General features: G+C 34.4%; 2 protein-coding genes across 5 annotated transcripts; one reads left to right on the plus strand and one right to left on the minus strand.

The window, feature by feature from the left end:
* Positions 1-1,233: 1,233 nt before the first annotated feature.
* Positions 1,234-9,248, plus strand: LOC115991115 (putative pentatricopeptide repeat-containing protein At3g25970). Its single transcript, XM_031114861.1, has 5 exons — positions 1,234-1,255; positions 2,548-2,654; positions 2,843-2,986; positions 8,626-8,696; positions 8,786-9,248. Exons 1-5 carry the CDS (start codon positions 1,234-1,236, stop codon positions 9,246-9,248), a joined length of 807 nt encoding a protein of 268 aa, XP_030970721.1.
* A 1,941-nt stretch (positions 9,249-11,189) lies between these two features.
* LOC115988606 (beta-glucosidase 45-like) lies at positions 11,190-17,327 on the minus strand. Of its 4 annotated transcripts, XM_031112168.1 has the most exons (12): positions 17,026-17,327; positions 16,723-16,789; positions 15,602-15,660; positions 14,852-14,927; positions 14,688-14,762; positions 14,432-14,519; positions 13,839-14,091; positions 13,389-13,504; positions 12,811-13,066; positions 12,399-12,501; positions 12,208-12,316; positions 11,190-11,743 (listed from the first exon to the last, which is right to left on the minus strand). In XM_031112168.1, exons 1-12 carry the CDS (start codon positions 17,179-17,181, stop codon positions 11,527-11,529), a joined length of 1,575 nt encoding a protein of 524 aa, XP_030968028.1. In that variant the 5' UTR covers positions 17,182-17,327; the 3' UTR covers positions 11,190-11,526. The 4 variants fall into 4 exon arrangements, with proteins under 4 accessions (XP_030968028.1, XP_030968032.1, XP_030968029.1 ...); XM_031112172.1 differs by lacking the exon at positions 16,723-16,789 and having other exon boundaries at positions 14,852-14,923; positions 17,026-17,112; XM_031112169.1 differs by lacking the exon at positions 16,723-16,789 and having other exon boundaries at positions 17,026-17,112.
* Positions 17,328-19,938: the final 2,611 nt, after the last annotated feature.

Consider the following 19,938-nt stretch of genomic DNA (forward strand, 5'->3'; position numbering starts at 1 on the left):
CAAATTGTTCTTCGTTCTTTAGATCAGATCGTTCGTTCTTCGTTCTTCAGATCGGATCGATCGTTCGTTCTTCGTTCTTCGTTCTTCAGATCAGATCGATCGTTCATTCTTTGTTCTTCAGATCAGATCGGGCTTTCTCTTCAGATCGTTCTTCCTCTGATTTGGTTCAGATATCCAAGTATTTGAAACTCGAGTCTCTAAGACTCGAGATCTATAGTTTGATATAGAGTCTGTGAAACTCGAGATGCTAGTTTCCAACTTACTTTCCGAAGCATCTTAACTTACGATATACTCCCTCTTCACTATGCTATTCTGCACATTCCCTCGAGAAACAGCACTAGCAGTTAGCACCAACGCCTCCTCTCCTCTGACCAACGGAGCTCCTCCCTGCCACGGTGTCATTCTGAGCCGGCGCCCACGCACCCAAATACTGCGTGGACAACCAGGTGACGATCTAGTTCGACGGTTGGACAACCAATTCCTGGATCAGTTACTCCCTTTCCCTTCTCGATTGTTTCCTCGTCTTCACCTTTTACTCAAGCTCGTCTCCGCTGCCAAAGCCTCCAATCCTCCTAAACCCCAGATCAAGGACCCTTTGCTGTAGCAAGGCGACAGAAAGACCGCCGGGTCCAAGGGGTTCGCCGTGAGGTTCGCCGGAGCCGCCCTGTTCGTGGCTATTGTGCTTGGTCTCGTAGTTGGTTACTTGGTTTTCAGGAGTGGAGATGAGGATGTTGCTACGCTTGTCGTTGATAACCCTTGTGCTTGTTCTTAGATCATAAGAATTATTAAAATCCAATCATTTCCAATTTCTGTTTTTTTCTTTTTTCTTTTTGGATTTTTTTGGGGGGTTTTTACTTTTAATTTGACGTCCAACGTCTTTTTTTGTAAATATGTAATTCTGCTTATGAAACAAAATTGTTGTCTGTCTTTTCTTAAATTTGTGCTTGTGTTCTATTATTTTTTTGGTTCTGTGTTTGGGTGAGGAAGGACGTTGTTAGCTACAACCCATGAAAATAGCGAAATTTGACATCTGAAAATATTGTGTGGGCGCTGGCTCAGAATGACGCCGTCACGGCTCTAGTGGCGGGGAGGAGCTCCATTGGTCAGAGGAGAGGAGGCGTTGGTGCTGGTGCTGTTTCTCCAGGTAAGGGCTTCCGTGTTTGATGATTTGGGATTTATTTGAGCTACAATCATGTGTGATAGAGTGTACTGAGGTCTCATTGAATATCTGACATGGCAGCTCTTGATTGGTGGCGTAAATAACCCCTTTTCTACTAGCTCCGGACTGTAAGGTTGAATTTAATCAACCATGTGTTGGCTTTATTCCATGACAAATTTTCTTGTAATACAGCACTTAGAAACCCTGTATTTAGGTGGGAATTATGTAAGGGTAGTGTGTGAGAGAGTGTGAAGAAATGCTCAAGACTGTGCAGTGAAGCAGGGACTCGCGGGAGGCTCGCGGCTTGCAAGCCGCCAAAAGTTGCACACGTGCAAAGCATGCAGGGGAGCTGAACAGTCATGCCAGCTAGAGCACTACAGGACAAAAATCTAGACTGGCCACTTAGTTAGCTCGCGGCTTGAACTCGCGACTCAGTCAAGTCTCGAGGTCAAGTCGCCAGCCAGCCCTATTTTGGAAAAACTGATTCTTCGCATTCCATTCTCACACCAGTATAAATACCTCTCATTCCCACAAAATATGTGTGGCTATTCAGAAAGAAAAACCCTAAGAGAGGTTTCTTCAAAACACCCATCCAATTAGAGAGAGCTACTCATTCTTAGAGAGAAATCTTTGTAGTCTCTTCTCATTCCCTCTCTCATTGTCATACCTATTGAGAGGAGATTTCTATCCAAACACTACCCACACCCATTTAGAGTGTTGAGTGTTTTTGGAACTTTGGAAAGTATTGGAAGATGCCAAGGATGGCGGATGCTATGGATTATAGCAGAATCCGATAAGCTAGAAAAGAAAAAAGTTCGATGCAACCTCGTTGGAGCAAGAAGCTTGGAGGGCTTAGGTACATCGGGTAGATTAGGCTTGGAGGGTCTATTGCTGTTCATGTATCTCAACTACATTTTCTAGTGGATTATTGACCGCTTGGAGGGCGGCGGAGAGGTTTTACGCCGAGGGCTTCGGTTTCCTCTTCGATAACACATCGTGTGTTGTCCTTGTATTTGCATCTCTCTTCCCTTAATCTTTGCCTTTTATTTTCTGCTATGGATGTGATTTTAATTGGCTTAGATTGTTTACCAATTCTGTTTATAGCTTGTGTTCATTTTCCGCACACTTAGTGTTTGTCATAAAGCTTGAATTGGTTGTTTTGTAATTGGGGGTCTAAGCGTTCAAGGGTGTTTTATACACTATTTGAACTTTCACGGACAGAACGTTTTCTCTATCTGTAAAGCTTAAGATCTTTCTCCTCTGTGAGTGCTGCTCTTTCTTCTCATCACTTTTGAAATTTTGGTACGCTGTATGATATTTGATTCTATCAAAATATTTTAGGATGAAGTGATAAATAGAGAATTTCATTGTTTGAAAGTTTGTTGCAGATCTCATCCATTTCGGAGCTATATTTTATGCCCTAGTATGTCCAGAGCCTCCTCCAAGTGCCACTTCTGTGCAAATTAGGATATTTGAAGAAGTTACAGCTTCATTGGTACTGAGAAATAGAGCTTCCATCAGAGGGAAACCAATATGAGAAGCAGAGAAAAGTTTTAGGATAACTCATGTAGACCAGTTTGAGAGTGCGTGGGAGATTTTAAGATCGTGAAAAGATGCGGGTTTGATGATTTTGATGTGTATACTTTCAGAATCATACTTGAGGGAGTTGCTTGTGCTCACCAGCTTGATCTTGAGCAACAAGTGCATTCCATGATTTTCAAGATGGGTTATGTTGGAAATGTTTATTCCTGTACTGCTCTTCTGGACATGTATGCAAAGTGTGAGAGAGTTGAGGTTGCATATGTCGTTTTCAGAGCATACCTGAGCGTAATTCTGTCTCATGGAATGCGCTTATAGATGGTAATGTTCTGCATTCTGGCTTTTAGATTGTATTGAGCGGGATGGTGTCAAGGTTATGATGGTACATTTTCTCCGGTTTTGATGCTGTTTGATGATGCTGAGTTTTATAAATTAACGATGCAAATTCATTGCAAAATTGTAAAACATTGGCTGGTATTTCATAATACTGTGTGCAATTCCCTAATCGCTTCATATTTAGAGTGTGGGTCTATAGATGATGCCTAAGAGTGTTTGATGGAGCTGTTGATACCCGAGATTTGGTGACATGGAATTCCTTGCTTGCTACTTACCTTGTACACAATAAAGAAGCAATTGCATTTAAACTCTTTATGGATATGCGAATGTTTTTTGCATTTAGCCTTAAATTTGTAACAATTTCGTTAATGGTCACGTTTTCAAAACAATCCGGAAAAATAGCATCTCAAGCCTAAAAGAATCGAGTTCTATGTGCTAGCAGAGCTGAGGTGGATTTAAAATCCACGTGGAACTCTAGTTTTAGACACTCGAGTTCCGTTTCTTCATTTTCTCCTTCTTTTCTCTCGTTCTCCCTGTTCTTCCCTTTCTCCTTGTACCTCACCCACGGATTCATAAAATCTTGGCACCGGAGTAAAAACCTAAACCTAAAAATCATGATCTCGGCACCGGAGTGGCTCCCTTAGCTTGGGTTTGTTGATCTTGGCACCAAAGCAGCTTGGGTTTGATGTTTCTCTCTTGTATTGTTGTTTGGTTTTGTTGTTTTTTGGGTTTGTTGTTTTCGAAAGTGGGTTTGGGGTTTTGAGAGTTAGAGAGATCGATTAGATGTGAAACTACTGAATGAGGTAGTGGTGGTGATCGGAGAAGGAGGGCTAGGGAGATTTGGCCATGGTAGTCCGAAGTGAACAGGGAGAACGAAGAGGGAAAAAGAGAAGGAAGAAACGAAACTTGAGTGTCTAAAACTCAAGTTCCACGTGGATTTTAAATCCACCTCAGCTCTGCCAGCACATATAATTCGAGTCTTTTAGGCTTGAGTTGCTACAGTGAACACGAGTCTAAGAGACATGAGATGCTATTTTTTGGATTGTTTTGGAAATGTGACCACTAACAAAATTGTGTGGCAAAATCATGCTAATCTACAAATTACCTCTGCATATGCAAGGGTTTGGACTCGAACCAGATGTCTATACACTAGTGTCATTTAGTGCTTGTTTTGATGAAGCACATAAAAAACCATGGGAAATCCTTCTATGGATTGGTAATAGAAAGGGGATTGGAAAAATCAGTACCAATATATAATGCATTAATATCTATGTAATGGTGCATGTTGGATTCAAAATTTTCTAGGTTTGATTATTTGTTGCAAATCAACTTTTTGATTGTGTTAGAATTTGTTGAGTTTGATCACGAGTGGTTTGGTATGTCTTCATTTGGTTTTGATCATGATTTTGTATGTATTTTCGCATGTTTGGTTGCTAAAAAAAATGCAAGAAAAGAAAAGCCAAACAAGTTCTCTAGGGAAGAACTTTCGGAAAAATAATGAAAAGCCAAAAAAAAGAGAGAGGTTATTTTAATTAGATTGAAGGTTTGTTTGTTTGTTTGTTTGTTTGTTTTTTTTTTTTTTTTTTTTTTTTTTTAATTTTCTAAAGTGACTTTTTTTATTTATTAAAATTTTGATGTGAGATTTAAAAAAAGTGAAATAAATTATTATTATTATTATTATTATTATTTTATTAGTCATGTTTGCATCTAACGTGCCAGTAGGGTAAGTAGTATGTCATGTAGACTATTTCCATTAGTATGATAATAGTAAGGATTAAATTGAAAGCGATTTTTCAATTTTTAGAGACCAAAATAGGAGCTCAAAAAACTTGGGGGACCAAAATGGAAAATGACTGAAAATGTGAGGATCAAAAATTTTTTCGCCTAAAACAAACATAAACATAAATATAAATAAATGTATTATTAAATAATAAAAAAAAACTAAGCATTAAGTATTATGAGTGAATAGATAATTGGATTTGTATGTTTTCATTTTTTTTGTTGTTGAAGGTTGTATGTTTTCATTGAAATTAATTATAGAATAATTAATTGGATTTATCATTAATAAGATTATGGTTAACTATGACCCCTCTAAAGAATTTTTTTGGCTCTGCCATTGATTCACAACACAACTTTTAACGTCAATCACAATATCATTTTCTACATTATTAATTCAGAAAATTTTCAATTACAAAAGAAAACACATAATGATTGATAATAAAAACAATGTAAATTTTTTTTTTTATTTTTTTATTTTTTTTTTTTTTATTTTATAAATGATAGTTGAATTGACTCACAGTACACAATATCGTCAAACACATGTTACAAAAGAAAACACATAATGATTGATAATAAAAACAATGTAATTTTTTTTTATCGTCAAACACATGTTTTATGTCCAATCAAAAAGGGAGGAAATTTGAGGGGATGAAGGGACGTTTAGCACACGCACGTTTGTATTATGTTATTTATTAGTATTTTATGTTAACTCGCCCGTCTGTAAACCAACGTTATAATGATTCTGAAAGATATTATTGATAAAATAATAAACGATATTTTTTTAACAATAGTTTCTAAGATTGTTTTTATTAAATCGGTGTGTTCCAAACTGGGATGTTGTTCTAGGTCAGTATTTTCAAAAAATGATGATATAATGAGAATTAAAAAAAAAAAAAATTAAAGCGACAAAAGGTATAATGGAAAATAGAAATTAATAATTGTATAATGGATCTCTTATACTTGTAAATATACAAAATTTTTGAATGTTTCAAACAATTGATTTCTATCTACTTTTATATGAAACCAGATCTGCAAAAGGGGAAGAAGAAAAAGTGTAACTAGCTTTTGTGAATGGAATAACTTGTATTGCAATATCAATAATAAACCAAGTTAACTTTTTTAAATAATAATTAAAAAAATAAAACTTATGAACAAAGAAACCACTAATATATTTATGTTAATATTCATGCATGTCCTTGTATGTCTATGTATATGGGTAAAAAACAATATTATTGTGAAAAATATAACAATAAACGTCAATATAAATGTAAATGTATACATAAACATGAACATAAACAAATATGTAGTAAAATAATAAAAAGGAAAACCAACCATTAAATATTATGAGTGAATAGATAATTGGATTGCTATGTTTTTATTGAAATCTACATATTAATCTACTTAAGGCATTTGGTAAATCTCTAAATATATATATATATATATATATATATATATATATATATATATATTTATATATAAACGATTATAGTTAGTCATGGGCCCTCCAAAGAAGATTGAAAATTTTTTACTAATACCCTCGCAAAATATTTAGACCCCAAAATAAATTTTTACAACTTAATCACTTTTAACCCTAATCTAGCAATTAGTCCAAATATGTGTGATTAGCCAAATTTTATATTGCATGCATATAAAATATAAACGAAAGCATATTAAGAACAATGTAAATATGCTGAAAAGAAATCATACCACACTTAAACACCAAGACACATTTAAGAAGAGAAAAACTTGATCACTCGAGCAAAAAAAGCCTCTTTGTCAAATCCAGTGTCAGAAAACTCCACTAGTATGAATAATTGCAACATAATGATGACTATAAACCCTTCAAGTCTATATTCTCTTTAACCCTTGAGCCCTCCAATCCCTAGCTCGCAACAGACTTTCTTGAATTAATTCTTTAATTCTTTGGAGTACAATGTGAACAACAGTTGCATGTGCTGAAATAATATTATGCTTTGCTACAAAGGGCTCCCTCTTTGAATAACCTTGAGTACAATTTCCTATGGTAGCATTTGGCTTAGGAAAATCTATATTACTCCTAACATTTAGATTCCAGGGAATGTGATACTTGACAATTTGGATGCTTGAGAATGCAACTATTTTTATGTTTGGTTTACTTATGAATTTAATAAGAATCCTTAGTATATGAGATACTTATATTTGATTTACATCATGCAATCTTAAAAGAATTATTTACGGGAAACAAAATATAAACTATAAATCATGGAAAATTCAATAAAATTATGGTATAACATTTTCTAAATGACATATATTATACAAAAATAATTGTTCAAATTATCAATTTATAATAATTATTATATTTTAATTTTATTTCTATTGGTTAAAGGGTAAAGAGGAATGGGCAAACTTGTTTGTTTATAATTTTTCCAAGCATAGGAACATAGATACCCATTTTTTTAGAAGGGAATCTACATTCCTATAAAAAGGGGTTGATTAGGAATTCAGATTCCCCAAGTATCTCTTTCTCATGTGTGATTTGCAACTAAACATGCAACTATTTCAATATTCTCGAGAATCCTAAAAGATTACCTCATACCAAATACCACCTCGGTATTAGGCATCCACATACCCCAATATCATTTGGCAATTTGGCTCATTGAAGGTAGCCCAGTACTTGACCCGATCTATGAAGAACTTTAAATAGATTTCAGCAAAATATTCAAAATCCTCCTTGGGAAAAGGAAGTGTAGTATGTTACAATGCTTCGTATAAAAAAAGGGGTCATGTTAACTGATGTTCTTAAAGCAATTATTAATAAACATTTTAGGAAAATTTTGATATAATTTTTATGAGAAATAGAAAAACCTGCCAAACATTAATTGGGTTTTTTTTTTTATTATTATTTTTTTAATAAAACTTTCTTAAAATGATTTATTAACAAATGCCCTCACAACATTCATTTACATTTCCCATAAAAAATAGGAATAATTGCAATAAACCTATCTTCAAAATTCCTAACAACAATTACAAGAATTTAACAAAATCAAACAAAAAAACACAAAAAAACCAAGCACTTAGCAAAAATTGAATTAAACCCAAACCAAGAAAACCTTTAGCAAACGATGCACTCTACACACACACACACAAAATAATAATAATAATAATAAAGAAAACCCTTGAGCCGGAGCTGAAACCACTACATGCAATCAACAGCAAAGCTACCCCTCTTGACTCTATGTCCTAGTTCCGTCCGTACTACATATTGGATTACTGCAATTACTCCCAAAAAAATATTGTGATATTAAATGGTTGGATTCCTGTAGATTTCATAATTAAGAAATAGAGACATGCATAATGCAGTGTTAAAAGTGATAATTTTATGTGCAGCAAGTAAACGATAGCAACTTTACGAAGACAAATTGTTGTGCATAGACGTCGACGCAGAGTTGTATTGCTCACAAACTGTTCGAGGAAATGCCTCTGAGAGACACTCTCTCTTGGAATACAATGATAGCTGGTATGTATACAATGGGAACTTCAAGACTGCGTGGAAGATTCTAAGAATCATGAACAAATATGGGCTTGATGATTTTGATGGGTATACTTTTGGAAGCATAATTAAGAGACTTACTTGTTCTTACCTGCTTCACCTTGGACAACAATTGCATTCTATGAATGTCAATATGGGTTATGTTGAAAATGTTTATTCCTGTAGTGCTTTATTCTGGACATGTGTGAGAGAGTTGAGGATGTATATGTCGTGTTTCAGAGCTTACCAGAGCGTAATTCTGTCTTTATGCTCAACTGGGTGATTGTTAGATTGTATGGAGTAGGAAGGTGTCAAAATTGATGATGGCACATTTGCTCCGCATTTGATGTTGCTTGATGATGCTGAGTTTTACAAGTTAACAATGCAAATTCATTGTAAAATTGTAAAACATTGGCTGGTATTTCCTAATACTGTGTGCAATGCCTTAATCACTTCATATTCAGAGTGTGGATCTATAGAAGATGCCAAAAAAGTGATTCATGGTGCTGTTCATACCCGAGATTGGTGACATGGAATTCCTTGCTTGCTACTTACTGTGTACACAATAAAGAAGCAATTGCATTTAAACTCGTCATGGATAGGCAAGGGTTTGGACTTGAACTAGACGTCTATACTTACACTAGTGTCATTAGTGCCTGTTTTGATGAAGCACATATAAAACATGGGAAATCCTTGCATGGATTGGTAATAAAAAGGGGATTGGAAAAATCAGTACCAATATCTAATGCATTAATATCTATGTATCTCAAGTCTAAGAACAGACGCATGGAAGACGCATTGCTCATTTTTGACACCATGGAATTGAAGGATCGTGATTCATGGAACCCAATTTTGACTGGATTTTTGCAACTTGGGTTCAAGATGCCCGGAAATTCTTGGGGCATGTGCTTTGCTTTTGGCTTCTGACAAATAGTGGGAACTAATAGTGCAGGAAACCAGGGACCTATAGTTTTTTTTTTTTTTTGATAGGACACGGACCTATAGTTGAATTCAAACAATGCAGCTCTTTTGTTGAATGTGAGTGAGAGTATGTTTTTCTTGAAGGACTTCAATCCTTTGGCAGGAATTCGGGCATCAACCCTGGCATATTAATAGCTGCTACGCACTATCAAATATCTGGCTATGCTAGGACTGCAGCTTGGATAGTGTTAGGTGTGTAAGCCTGAGTTTGTACAAGGGATCTCTTGCTAGTAGAGCTTAGTTGTTTGCTGTGGCCCAGGTGATCTATACAGCAGAGTTCAGTCTCTATTTGGTTGTACACAGGATTTTTGCCTTGAGTTTGGGAAGTAAAAGTATGCATCATTGCAGGTGTGTGGCAGGTGTAGTATAGTGCAGGGATGCCGTCATCCTGTGAGAATTTGTTGTTGTTTATCTTAGGAACTGTACTTTTTGCCTGGCTGAGCTATTGTGTATTGAATTGGTGTGTGCATAGTTGTATGCTATTATCACTTGGTTGTATGGTCTGCTAGACCTGTGTGTTTGAAACAAAAATTCTTGCTGATTCACTTAAAAAAAAAAGAAAAAGAAGTTTTTTTGAATTACTAAGGAGTGCCTGCTCATAGGCTTTGCTGACTCAAAGACTCAATTTTTTTGTTAAAGCTACGCTGAATATTGTTGGTTGCTTCCATGTCCCCTGCACAGTGGCCCACCAAGAGTTGAACACTGGGTTGTCTTAGAAGGGCCTGGTCTAGAATATATCGGTATAGCTCTGGATCTTCCTCCTCTGTGAGTGCTGCTCTTTCTTCTCATCAGTTTAGAATTGTTGGTATGCTGTATGATCTTTCATTCTCCTAGAATTTTTCAGGATGAAGTGATAAATAGATGATTTCATTGTTTGAAAGTTTGCTGCAGATCTCATCCGTCTTGGAGCTATATTTTATGCCATCATATGTCCAAAGCCTCCTCCATGTGCAACTTCTGAGCAAATTAGGATATTTGAAGAAGTTATAGCTACGTTGGTACTGAGAAATAGAGCTTCCATCAGAGGAAACAGTATGAGAAGCACTGAACACTTTTAGGATAACTCATGTAGACCAGTTTATTGAAGCTGGAACATAATTACAAGTGCATGTACACCCAAAACCCTTCACAATGTAAAACATAATGTTGATAGAGTTTATTAACATTTTTACTAGCATGGTGCTTGTTGAATTTAAATTTTAATCAGGTGCTATGCAATTGACTGGAAATCAAGAATTATAGGTGTGACTGAGTGCTATGTGGTTTTAGACAAACCTGCTGGCACAATAATTTCTCAATTGTATCTGATCTGACCTCACAAAAATTTGTGCCTCAAATGAATTGATGTTTTGTAAAATTACTTGGATAACTGTAAATACTAGAGGTGCATAGTTTGGTTGTCATTTCAATGCTATATATATATATGTGTGTGTGTTCACTTTTTTATACATTATTTACAATATTTAAAAAAGGCAATCCAAACTGGCTATTTTTTACGGAGAACGTTTGCATCACATACCCAATACCTCTTTGCTCATTGAGAATTTTCACATCAAACCTTGCTCAGTGTTCCTCGCAAAGGAAACCCAAAATCAAAACGACAGCCCCCATTATGCCCTAATTACCCCTCATCTTGTGAAAATCGTAGTTTGTGTGATTTGCACCTTCGACATGAATTGCATTTCCATCCTTCCCATGAATTACAAGTTCACCCACATCATTGCATTCTGTACTATGAATATGCATCATAGTTTAAGATCTCCTTACTTAAAAAAAGGGACATATATATATACGCGCGCACACACACACATATGCATATTGTATTCTCATGGTATTTTAGAACATGCATTAATAACAAGAGAGAGAAGAAAAAGGGAACTAACATGCAGGGTGGATAAATGGAAGATTAAATGCAGTGAAGATCCTCAAAATTGCCGAGCACATAGTAGAAACATGCAGAAACTCAATGATGAATGGAAAATGATCATCTATCCCATCATTGATATGCACTTTATGTGGTCTACAAACTTAATTTTTGAAACAACCAACACAACTTTAGCCAAACAAGCTTGTACATGTGATTTCAAAGTGAAGGATGTAGAGAATGTTTTGGATATATGCTAGTAAACAGCAAACTTTTCTTTTCCTCCAGGTGAACAACATATGGCCATGTTTTTCACTTTTTCTTTTTTGGTATCAAAACATTGAGAAATAAGATATTTAATTAATACTGGAACTGTTCCTGATCACTCTTTGGTTTTATGGGATTGATCGTATGCTTTGCAATGAACTGTTTGTACCAACTTGCTGATAATTTTGGGGTTCTCTTCAGCGTGGTATAGTCAACATGGTGGATTCCGAACCTTATTGTATATCCAAAATTCCACTCAAAGTTGTCAAGCAAGGACCAGGTAAAGTAACCCCTCACATCTGCTCCTTTCCTGATCACAAAGAGAGAGAGAGAGAGAATCATAAGAATTTGATTGTCTTAAATACTCGTCTAGTAACGGAGCATTGTTATGAAATTATATATTGCCTATCCAAAGTACATCTCAGTTTAACTCAAAACGTAATTGCAAAGGAATAATCTGATTGCCTCTCCAAGTGTAACACTTGACCGGGACAATACCATTTCAAGTCAAAGTAGAAAAACTGAAAATGTACTTAGACCTCTTTTGTGGTAGTGCACCACAACTTTGTTAAGATCAATGAAATTATTGTGCAGACTAATTAGCATTGATGGGAAGGGGACATAACAAATCAAAGATCATTAATGTGGCGCCTCCCTCTTTTGTTCTATGGGATGCTGTGCATAGGTTGTATATAAACCCGGATTTGTAAGATAGTGCTAGTTTATTGATAATATAAGTTGAAAAAATGCCTAATATTGTGGCTATATTCTTACCTTACTGCTCTCAAGAGTGCATCTAAGTAGTGGTCCATGTACTCTACTCTTTTAACATCGTGGTGAAGCTCTTCTACGGTGATATTTGGATTGTCCTCCTCGCCATACCCTACAAGATCCGTGACTTAAATTTCTGTAAAAGTTAAAAAATATGCAGAAACCACCAAGGAGATTATTAGCCTTTTGCTTACCATTTTCTGTAATGAACATGGGTATGTTATTGTATCTGTCCATTACATAGGTAACCATTTTCTCCATTCCCAGTGGGTAAACATTTAGCCATTCCAAATCAGTCTGTACAATCAAAAAGCTTCAGCAATGATTGACAAAGAGACACAAGACAAACCAGGGCTCTCTAATAGGAAAAATAAATATAGATGATCTAGGGTTATCACCCAGACCTACTTCGACTTTGCACTATGTGATAGAAAACCACTTGGAGTTATCACTTAGGGTTTACTTTTACTTATAGGCTTGCCAGAAAAATAAAAAATGAAAAACCTCTGACTTCACCACTGACTGACACATTAGTTTGTATGGCTTATGTTGTAAAGTTTGTGGTATCCCTAACATCACTCTTGTTATAAAGTTGAAGTTTCGTACAGGTTCTCCAATGTGCATGCCATCTTTCTGTGAACTTTGTCGGTAATAACCTTCTGTCTTGGTCACCCCTGGTCCAGGTTCACATATGGAGGAAATGCAGTCTTGGACGTAGTAACTGGTGTACTGGTTGATGCCAATAAAATCCAATCCATTCTTTAGCATTTCCCTATCATTGTTTGAAAATTCTGGCAAGATAGATCCTAGAATTTCTTTCATCTCTGCTGGATAATCTCTGAATATTATTGGGTCCAAGAACCTGCATTAAAATTGATTCAAGATTCATGATATGCCAACCACATTTGAACGTTTGTGCCTATTTGACACATAAAATGTGAAATTCAGTGTCAATTTTACTATAAAAGTTTTACAAACTGATGTTATAATAAATGTGATTAGTGTCACTTCAATAACATAGTATATAAATGACTAAATGGTCTCAGAAAAAAAGAAAAAAAAAAGTGAAGGTTACATTTCTGTGATTGATGACACATCAATTTGTAAGGCTTATATAATCAAAATTTTAGTATTTTTAACATCACTCACATAAAAATATTGATGATTGACAAATGGATATTTACCAGTTCAAAAAGAAGGATTGGGCTCTTTCAGCTGCCAGCTTGTCTGGTGTGGAGTTGCTAATGGGTTCAAACCAGGCGGCATGTAAGACAATCCCAATGCTACCTTCTTGTTCTTTCTGGATGTTCATTGATCTAGTTAGCAAGCATACAATGTCTTTCGAGAGTGTTTTCTATTTTGGCATATAACTACTTCTTACTCTGTATAATCACTCCCTCTATATATAGTATGCTTCAAAAGTTCATACCAAAATACATAGTTAAGAATATTGTTAATTCAATGGAATAGTTTTTTCTTCTTTATTAGGAAAATTAGAGTTCAAAAGCCTTTCCCCATTGTACTATTGAATTGTTAAAAAAAAAAAATGTAAGTAGAAACACAGGCACTGTCCTGAGTTTTGATTTGGTCATTGTCCCTTAGAAATTATCCTAGCTATAAAATAATGTTAGTACCTGGAATTTTGTTCTATAATTTTGAACAGCAGCTGCATGTGCTAGAATAATATTATGGGCTGCTACAAAGGGCTCCCTCTCTGAATCCCCATGAGTACAATTTCCAAAGGGACCTGAGCAACGCGACGGTGGGAATTCACCTGTGCGGTACCCCATTATCACTTGGCAATTTGGCTCATTGAAGGTGGCCCAGTACTTGACCCTATCTCCGAAGAACTTAAAACAGATTTCAGCAAAATATGCAAATTCCTCCCTGGAAAATGGTGTGTAGCATGTTACAACATTCCATATCAATAAATCTAGTGATATAAAAATTGTTGATGTTACTTGTCTCAAATGGTGCATAATAAAGCTTGTATTAGTAGTGAGTTATGAGTCATGTGATAGTGATGTTCTTCTAATAACAATTTTTCATCTTAACATGTTGGGGAAAATTTGTCTCTAGCAATACTGTGTAATGTATAGCATAGTCAAAGATACACCAAACATAGAACTAGAACCCTATTTGTAAAATTTGTCATTCTTCTATTAAATAAAAATCTACCGATATATTCTACAAAATTACATAGGCTATTGATATCTGGTTTGCTTACTGTGATTTGGGACTGAGCCAACCTCCATACTTCTCCTCGAGTTCTTGAGGAATATCAAAATGGGTCAACGTTACAAATGGTTGGATTCCTGTAGATTGCACAATTAAGAATAGAAACATGCATAATACAGTGTTAAAGTGATAATTTTATGTGCAGCTTCACATTGGTGTTTATTCACCTGAATTTAGTTTGCAAAAAACTTGGTGCAATCAATCAGTCTTTAATACGCTAAAAACTAATCAAGATGGAAGTAAACCTTTATGTAGGAGACCATCAATAAGCTTGTTGTAGAAGTTAATGCCATCCAAATTGACATTTCCCAATTTCCCTTCTGAGAAAATTTAGAGAATTTTTCATGTTTACTTGCAAAAGTTCCAAGCACAAATTATGTTACATACATGCCAACAAAATAAATCTTACTAGGTAAAATTCTTGCCCATGAAATTGAGAACCGATAGCTGTTCACTCCGAGGGAAGTCATTAGATCTATGTCTTCCTGATGTCAACAATTCACCTTAAAATTTCTATAAATGACAACATTGCATAATTTAGTTTACTTGCACCATATAAAGACATCTCTTGCGACACACAGGATAAGATCTTCTCCCATTAATTACTCCAATCTCCTCTAATTTTTATTAGATGTAAGACATGGCATTTAAAAATCAAATAAATGTCATGCGTTGCATGTCCGACTAAAATGAGAGGGAATTTTAGGATTTAATTGGAATAGATCTTTTCCAAGTCATTAAACTTTGTCGGAAATGTATCTTAGGTAAGTTGAAATCAATTAATTAATCAAACTCACGTTGGTTTGGTACATATTTCAGGTCATGGTATTTACGAAAATCACTTCAACCTCATGTTGTAGGAATTATTTGGTAATTGGTATAGCTTTTCAAAAAGTGGCTTTTGTAAAATTTTGGAAGAAAAGAATTCTTTTTTACTCAACCGCGCTTATTATGTAATGGGCAGCTCCTGGGTCCTGACTATAATTATTCTAATTTCTACCAAATATTATGCATGGACCATTCAATTTTTATTTTTATTTTTTATTTTATTTTTTATTTTATTTTATTTTATTTTTTTATTTAAGATCAATAGACCATGCATTATGAAATTATAAAAAAACTGAAGGGGATGAAAAGGGACAAGTCACAAAGGTCATACTGGATAAAGATGATAATGATCCACAGCAACATCCCCATTGCTTCCATCAATTATGGTACCTGCAATTAAAATTATAGATTAACCTCTTAATCTCTTATTGAAATGGAATTAAGGACAACAAAATGTCGCATCCTATTTTGCCTAACTTGCGGTGCATGTAATGCCACCTCCACCAAGAGAGGACAAACTACTGATTTTACTAGCCTCATTCCATCATGTCCTAAACCTCCTCCACCAAGAGAGGACGAACGACTGATTTTACTAGCCTTGTTCCATCATGTCTTAAACCTCTACCAAGAGTGGATGAAAACGACTTATTAAAGAGGGAAAAATACTTTCTTCCCATCCTTTTCCTACCCTATCCTATCCCACTTATCTTGAAAAGGGACGAGGTACCCATGATATGGCTCTATCCTATTCCAATTAATGTCATCCTTAAATGGAATATACAAATAAGAAAAATAAAAATAAAATGGATAATATCTTTGTAATGAGTAAGTATTGTTTGTGTGGCCTCTAGATGATTTATAGTTTATTACTTGAATAGTAAAAGAAATGTTATCTTTAATCAGGGAAGTTAGGAATGTAACAAAACTTCACAGAAGATAATTTCACAACATTCCCAAATTAGCCAACCACCTCACAACATTACATGCAAAATAATTCTATAAGAATCTTTATGAATTACACATTATTGCAAGTGAGATTAAATTCATCAGTTATGCATTAAAATGCATGAAATTTTTTTTTAGAGAGTTTCAACCTATGGTGTTCGCTCCTGATAATAGCCCTTTATCATCAGACCAAAAAACCAATCAATTTTTGGTGTAGGTGGAGATTGAATCCCGGATCTCTTATATAACCATCAGAGATTTTACCCATTCAGCTAACTGGAACCCACAAATGCATGCAATTTAATTACATAGGTTTTACAAATTAATTCAAAAACTTATTATTTTGTTGATGTGTTACTAATTATATTCATTACCATGTCTGGTTTATAAATCTTTTGATAGTAAAATTGATAATAAATTTAGCATTTTCCTAAATTCATACTGAATTAGTCATATCATCTGAGCTTCATATTAGCACACTTGAGCTAAACTGAGAGGTCATATCACCTGGTTTGTGAGTGTAAACATCCCAATTGTTCAAACCTTTACCATCACTCAAGTAAGCGCCTTCGAACTGCAAGTGTACATGTAAGATTTTTCTGTATACATATCTTGTGTGTGTGTAAGATATATATATATATATATATATATATATATATATATATATCATCAAGCATTAATTGCAAGATATGAGTTTTTTTTTTTAAGTTTGTGTTTTCAGTGGTAATAGTATGCATGACTTGGAGAAATTAAGAAGTCTGAAAATATTGGCCAAAGAGTATTAGTATTTAGCAGTTTATAAAGGAAAACCTGATAAGAAGAGGAGGCAGTGCCAAAGAGAAAGTTTGTGGGGAATGGAGATTGAACCGTGCTCTTAAGAGCTTGGAGATCACATAATATTAAGAGAGGTAATAGGAACATCTCTAACAGAAAGAAAACCTTTTGAAGTAGTATTAGAATTCCCATATGGCAAAGAAATCCCCTGCTGGACTAATGCTATAACCAAATGGAATGGTTGATCAGTGTATATGCATTTACTACTAGGAGGAGGTATATGAGAAAGAGAGAGATATGGAAATCATGTAGCGTGAAAACATGTAATAGTGCTTAATTCTAATTGTTGCGCACATTTTTCACTGCCAAAAAATAATATAAAGCAAATTGAAAATCGATTATTCTATTTTCCATAAAGGGTTGCCGATTCCCCACTTAAAAAGAATTTAATTCTCCACTCTGCAACTCACTCAACAATATTCTTATTTGGCCATAGGATTGTTTGATTCCCCCCTTAAAAAGAAACTGATGCTCCACTTCTTGCTCTTCCTATAAACTTAAACTAGTAAATAAAATTGAAAGTTATAATTTACAAAGTTATGCATTTAAGTAATAATACTTTTACAAAAGTTGTACATCACCTCAAAATAGAGAGAAAATTAAGAACATGGTGCTTCGCAATACTTTTTGTTGCTGAGCAACTGATGCAAAATACAATAGCCCTACCACATTTTCCGAGAAGTTACTAGTATGCACTACTAAGTAAGATAAGAAACTCTAAATTCAAAAACGGTACCCTCTTTTACAACTAGGTAATATAGGTACCAAAAAGATAGTACTAGACTTTTGTAAAGAATGAGAATAAACTTTTCTAAACTATTAGACATTATATAGACTAGTGGTATGTCTCTCTAATAACTGGAAGAGAATTTATTTTAATTTTTTGGTAATTTGATAATTGGGGGTGGAGGATTTGAACACTGGAACATTTCTTTAATTGGAAACATTAAAAGATGCCGCGAATTGATTCACAAGACTCTAGAGTCTAGGCTGTAAAAAGAGAGTATTTGAATTTATTTCAATTAGATAATTAATTCATTTATCATGTACAATGCTAATGTTCTTCACTTGCAGGCTTTCAACTCTGAGGAGCATTTCATGGGATTTAGAGTTCAAGTGGATGGTGCATTTAGGAACCAAGAAAGTAATGTATGTGTAATATATATCATCTTTGTTACTAATACGAACTTGTTTTTATGGGAAAGTCTAATGGGTATGTAATTTTTCACAGGCAGGCTGCCAATTTTGAGGAGAACTCAATGAGATATAGAGCAGAAGCTGATAGTGCATAAAGTAGTCAACAAAGTAGTAGAACTTAGTTAATTCTAGCAACATAACTTTAGGGATGTTTTTATGACTTTTAGTTTCTTTTTGTTCATGATCTATGCCAAAAATTGTGATGGTATTGACAACTACTTAGGCAGGTATTTTGTGATGTAACTGCCCAAACTGTTAAGACAACAATTATTTTTTGGAGTTATTACCAACTGTTACAGTTAATTACCTAGGCAGATATTTTCTTATGTGATTGTCCAAACTGTTAAGAAAATAAATATTTTGTGGTATTATTGAACAGTGACTTATGTAATTGCCAATATTGTTAAGGCAACAAATATTTGGCAGGTATTATGACGAGAGTTGAATTTTTCTGCATCATATGCTAGAAATGTTCTTTACAGGGCTGAATTTGTCTTATATACAAGCTTTCAACATGTTCTTATTAAAATTACATTGCAAGAATTTTTATTTTTATTTTATGACGTTACAAACAATTGCTTAGGCAGGCATTCTGTGATGTTATTTGTAGAATTCATTTAAGTCACACTTTCATTCAAAAGAACTAAATTTATGCACTTCCCTGTTCTAAATAATGCATTTTATTGTTCTTTTCTACTTATTGTTGTTAGTTGTTTCTCTGGAATACACATAATAGATACCAGAGCATCCAACTGTACTACAAGAACTAGCATATAATTCAGATGTGCTCCCTACTATACACACTTTCATTCAAAAGAACTAGCCCTGCATTACAAGGTAAAATTCACATTACACCATGACATATCCTTACACATTTCTTCTCAAAAAAAAAAAAAAAAAATGTCATTACACATTATAAAATTAGGGCAAATGCATTCTTTTGTTAGTCCTAAATTGCATATCTGCGCTAAGTATGAAGATGGAAATAAAAAATATGCACATAGCGCATACATAGCACCATATATTCCCTTTCTTCCTTTGTTTCATCTCTGCGATATATCTTTTTCCTGCACTATTTTCTTCTCCCAGCCTTTTGATTGTCTTCTACATGTTAGCATTGATGTTATCTTCATTTCATTTGTTCATTTCTTCCAAATGTTGATTTTCCTGCAATACCTTCAGAATCTTTCTTACTAATCCATTCATATGATTGACAGCTAGACATTTTACCAAGATGTTATCTGTCACACTGTTTATTTACACAATAGATGGTCTCCAGTCTAGAATGAATTGACAGGGAGGAGACACTTAATATCCTTAAAAACATTTTTAAAAAATAATAAACATTCCAACTAAAGAAATTACCCTAGCTGAGGCATTCCCCAAGTTCAACTCCAATCCAATGAATTCAAATAAAACAGTTTAAAGAAATATGCTTACCTGAATCAGCAACTATAATATTCTACCGCAAGATACATAAGGGAAACAAAGAAAAGGAAGAATAGACAATCTATTAATTCAGATTTGTCTAAGTGTGAAAGATTTCTTGAAATAATTTTATTTTTACTTGTTTACATACCATACGGTCCATACATGCAAAACAGAAATTTATACAAAAAACTTTGGTACCATTTACTATACTTTTTTTTTTTTTAAAGAGGATCTCTAGTATATATCATTATTAAAAAAACA

Source organism: Quercus lobata, chromosome 5 (genome assembly GCF_001633185.2).
Source record: "Quercus lobata isolate SW786 chromosome 5, ValleyOak3.0 Primary Assembly, whole genome shotgun sequence".
NCBI classification, from domain to species: Eukaryota; Viridiplantae; Streptophyta; class Magnoliopsida; order Fagales; family Fagaceae; genus Quercus; species Quercus lobata.

What these genes read in the sequence shown, in the direction of transcription:
- LOC115991115 (XM_031114861.1), top strand. Translation starts at nt 1,234, where the DNA reads ATGGCAGCTCTTGATTGGTGGC. An exon ending in GGCAGCTCTTGATTGGTGGC is followed by an intron (nt 1,256 to 2,547) that starts GTAAATAACCCC and finishes AGTTTGTTGCAG; the next exon opens with ATCTCATCCATTTCGGAGCT. An exon ending in TTTTCAGAGCATACCTGAGC is followed by an intron (nt 2,987 to 8,625) that starts GTAATTCTGTCT and finishes TGTATGGAGTAG; the next exon opens with GAAGGTGTCAAAATTGATGA.
- LOC115988606 (XM_031112168.1), bottom strand. Translation starts at nt 17,181, where the DNA reads ATGGGAATTCTAATACTACTTCAAAAGGTTTTCTTTCTGTTAGAGATG. An exon ending in CAATCCTTCTTTTTGAACTG is followed by an intron (nt 13,067 to 13,388) that starts GTAAATATCCAT and finishes ATTTTAATGCAG; the next exon opens with GTTCTTGGACCCAATAATAT. An exon ending in GCATGCACATTGGAGAACCT is followed by an intron (nt 12,502 to 12,810) that starts GTACGAAACTTC and finishes TTGATTGTACAG; the next exon opens with ACTGATTTGGAATGGCTAAA.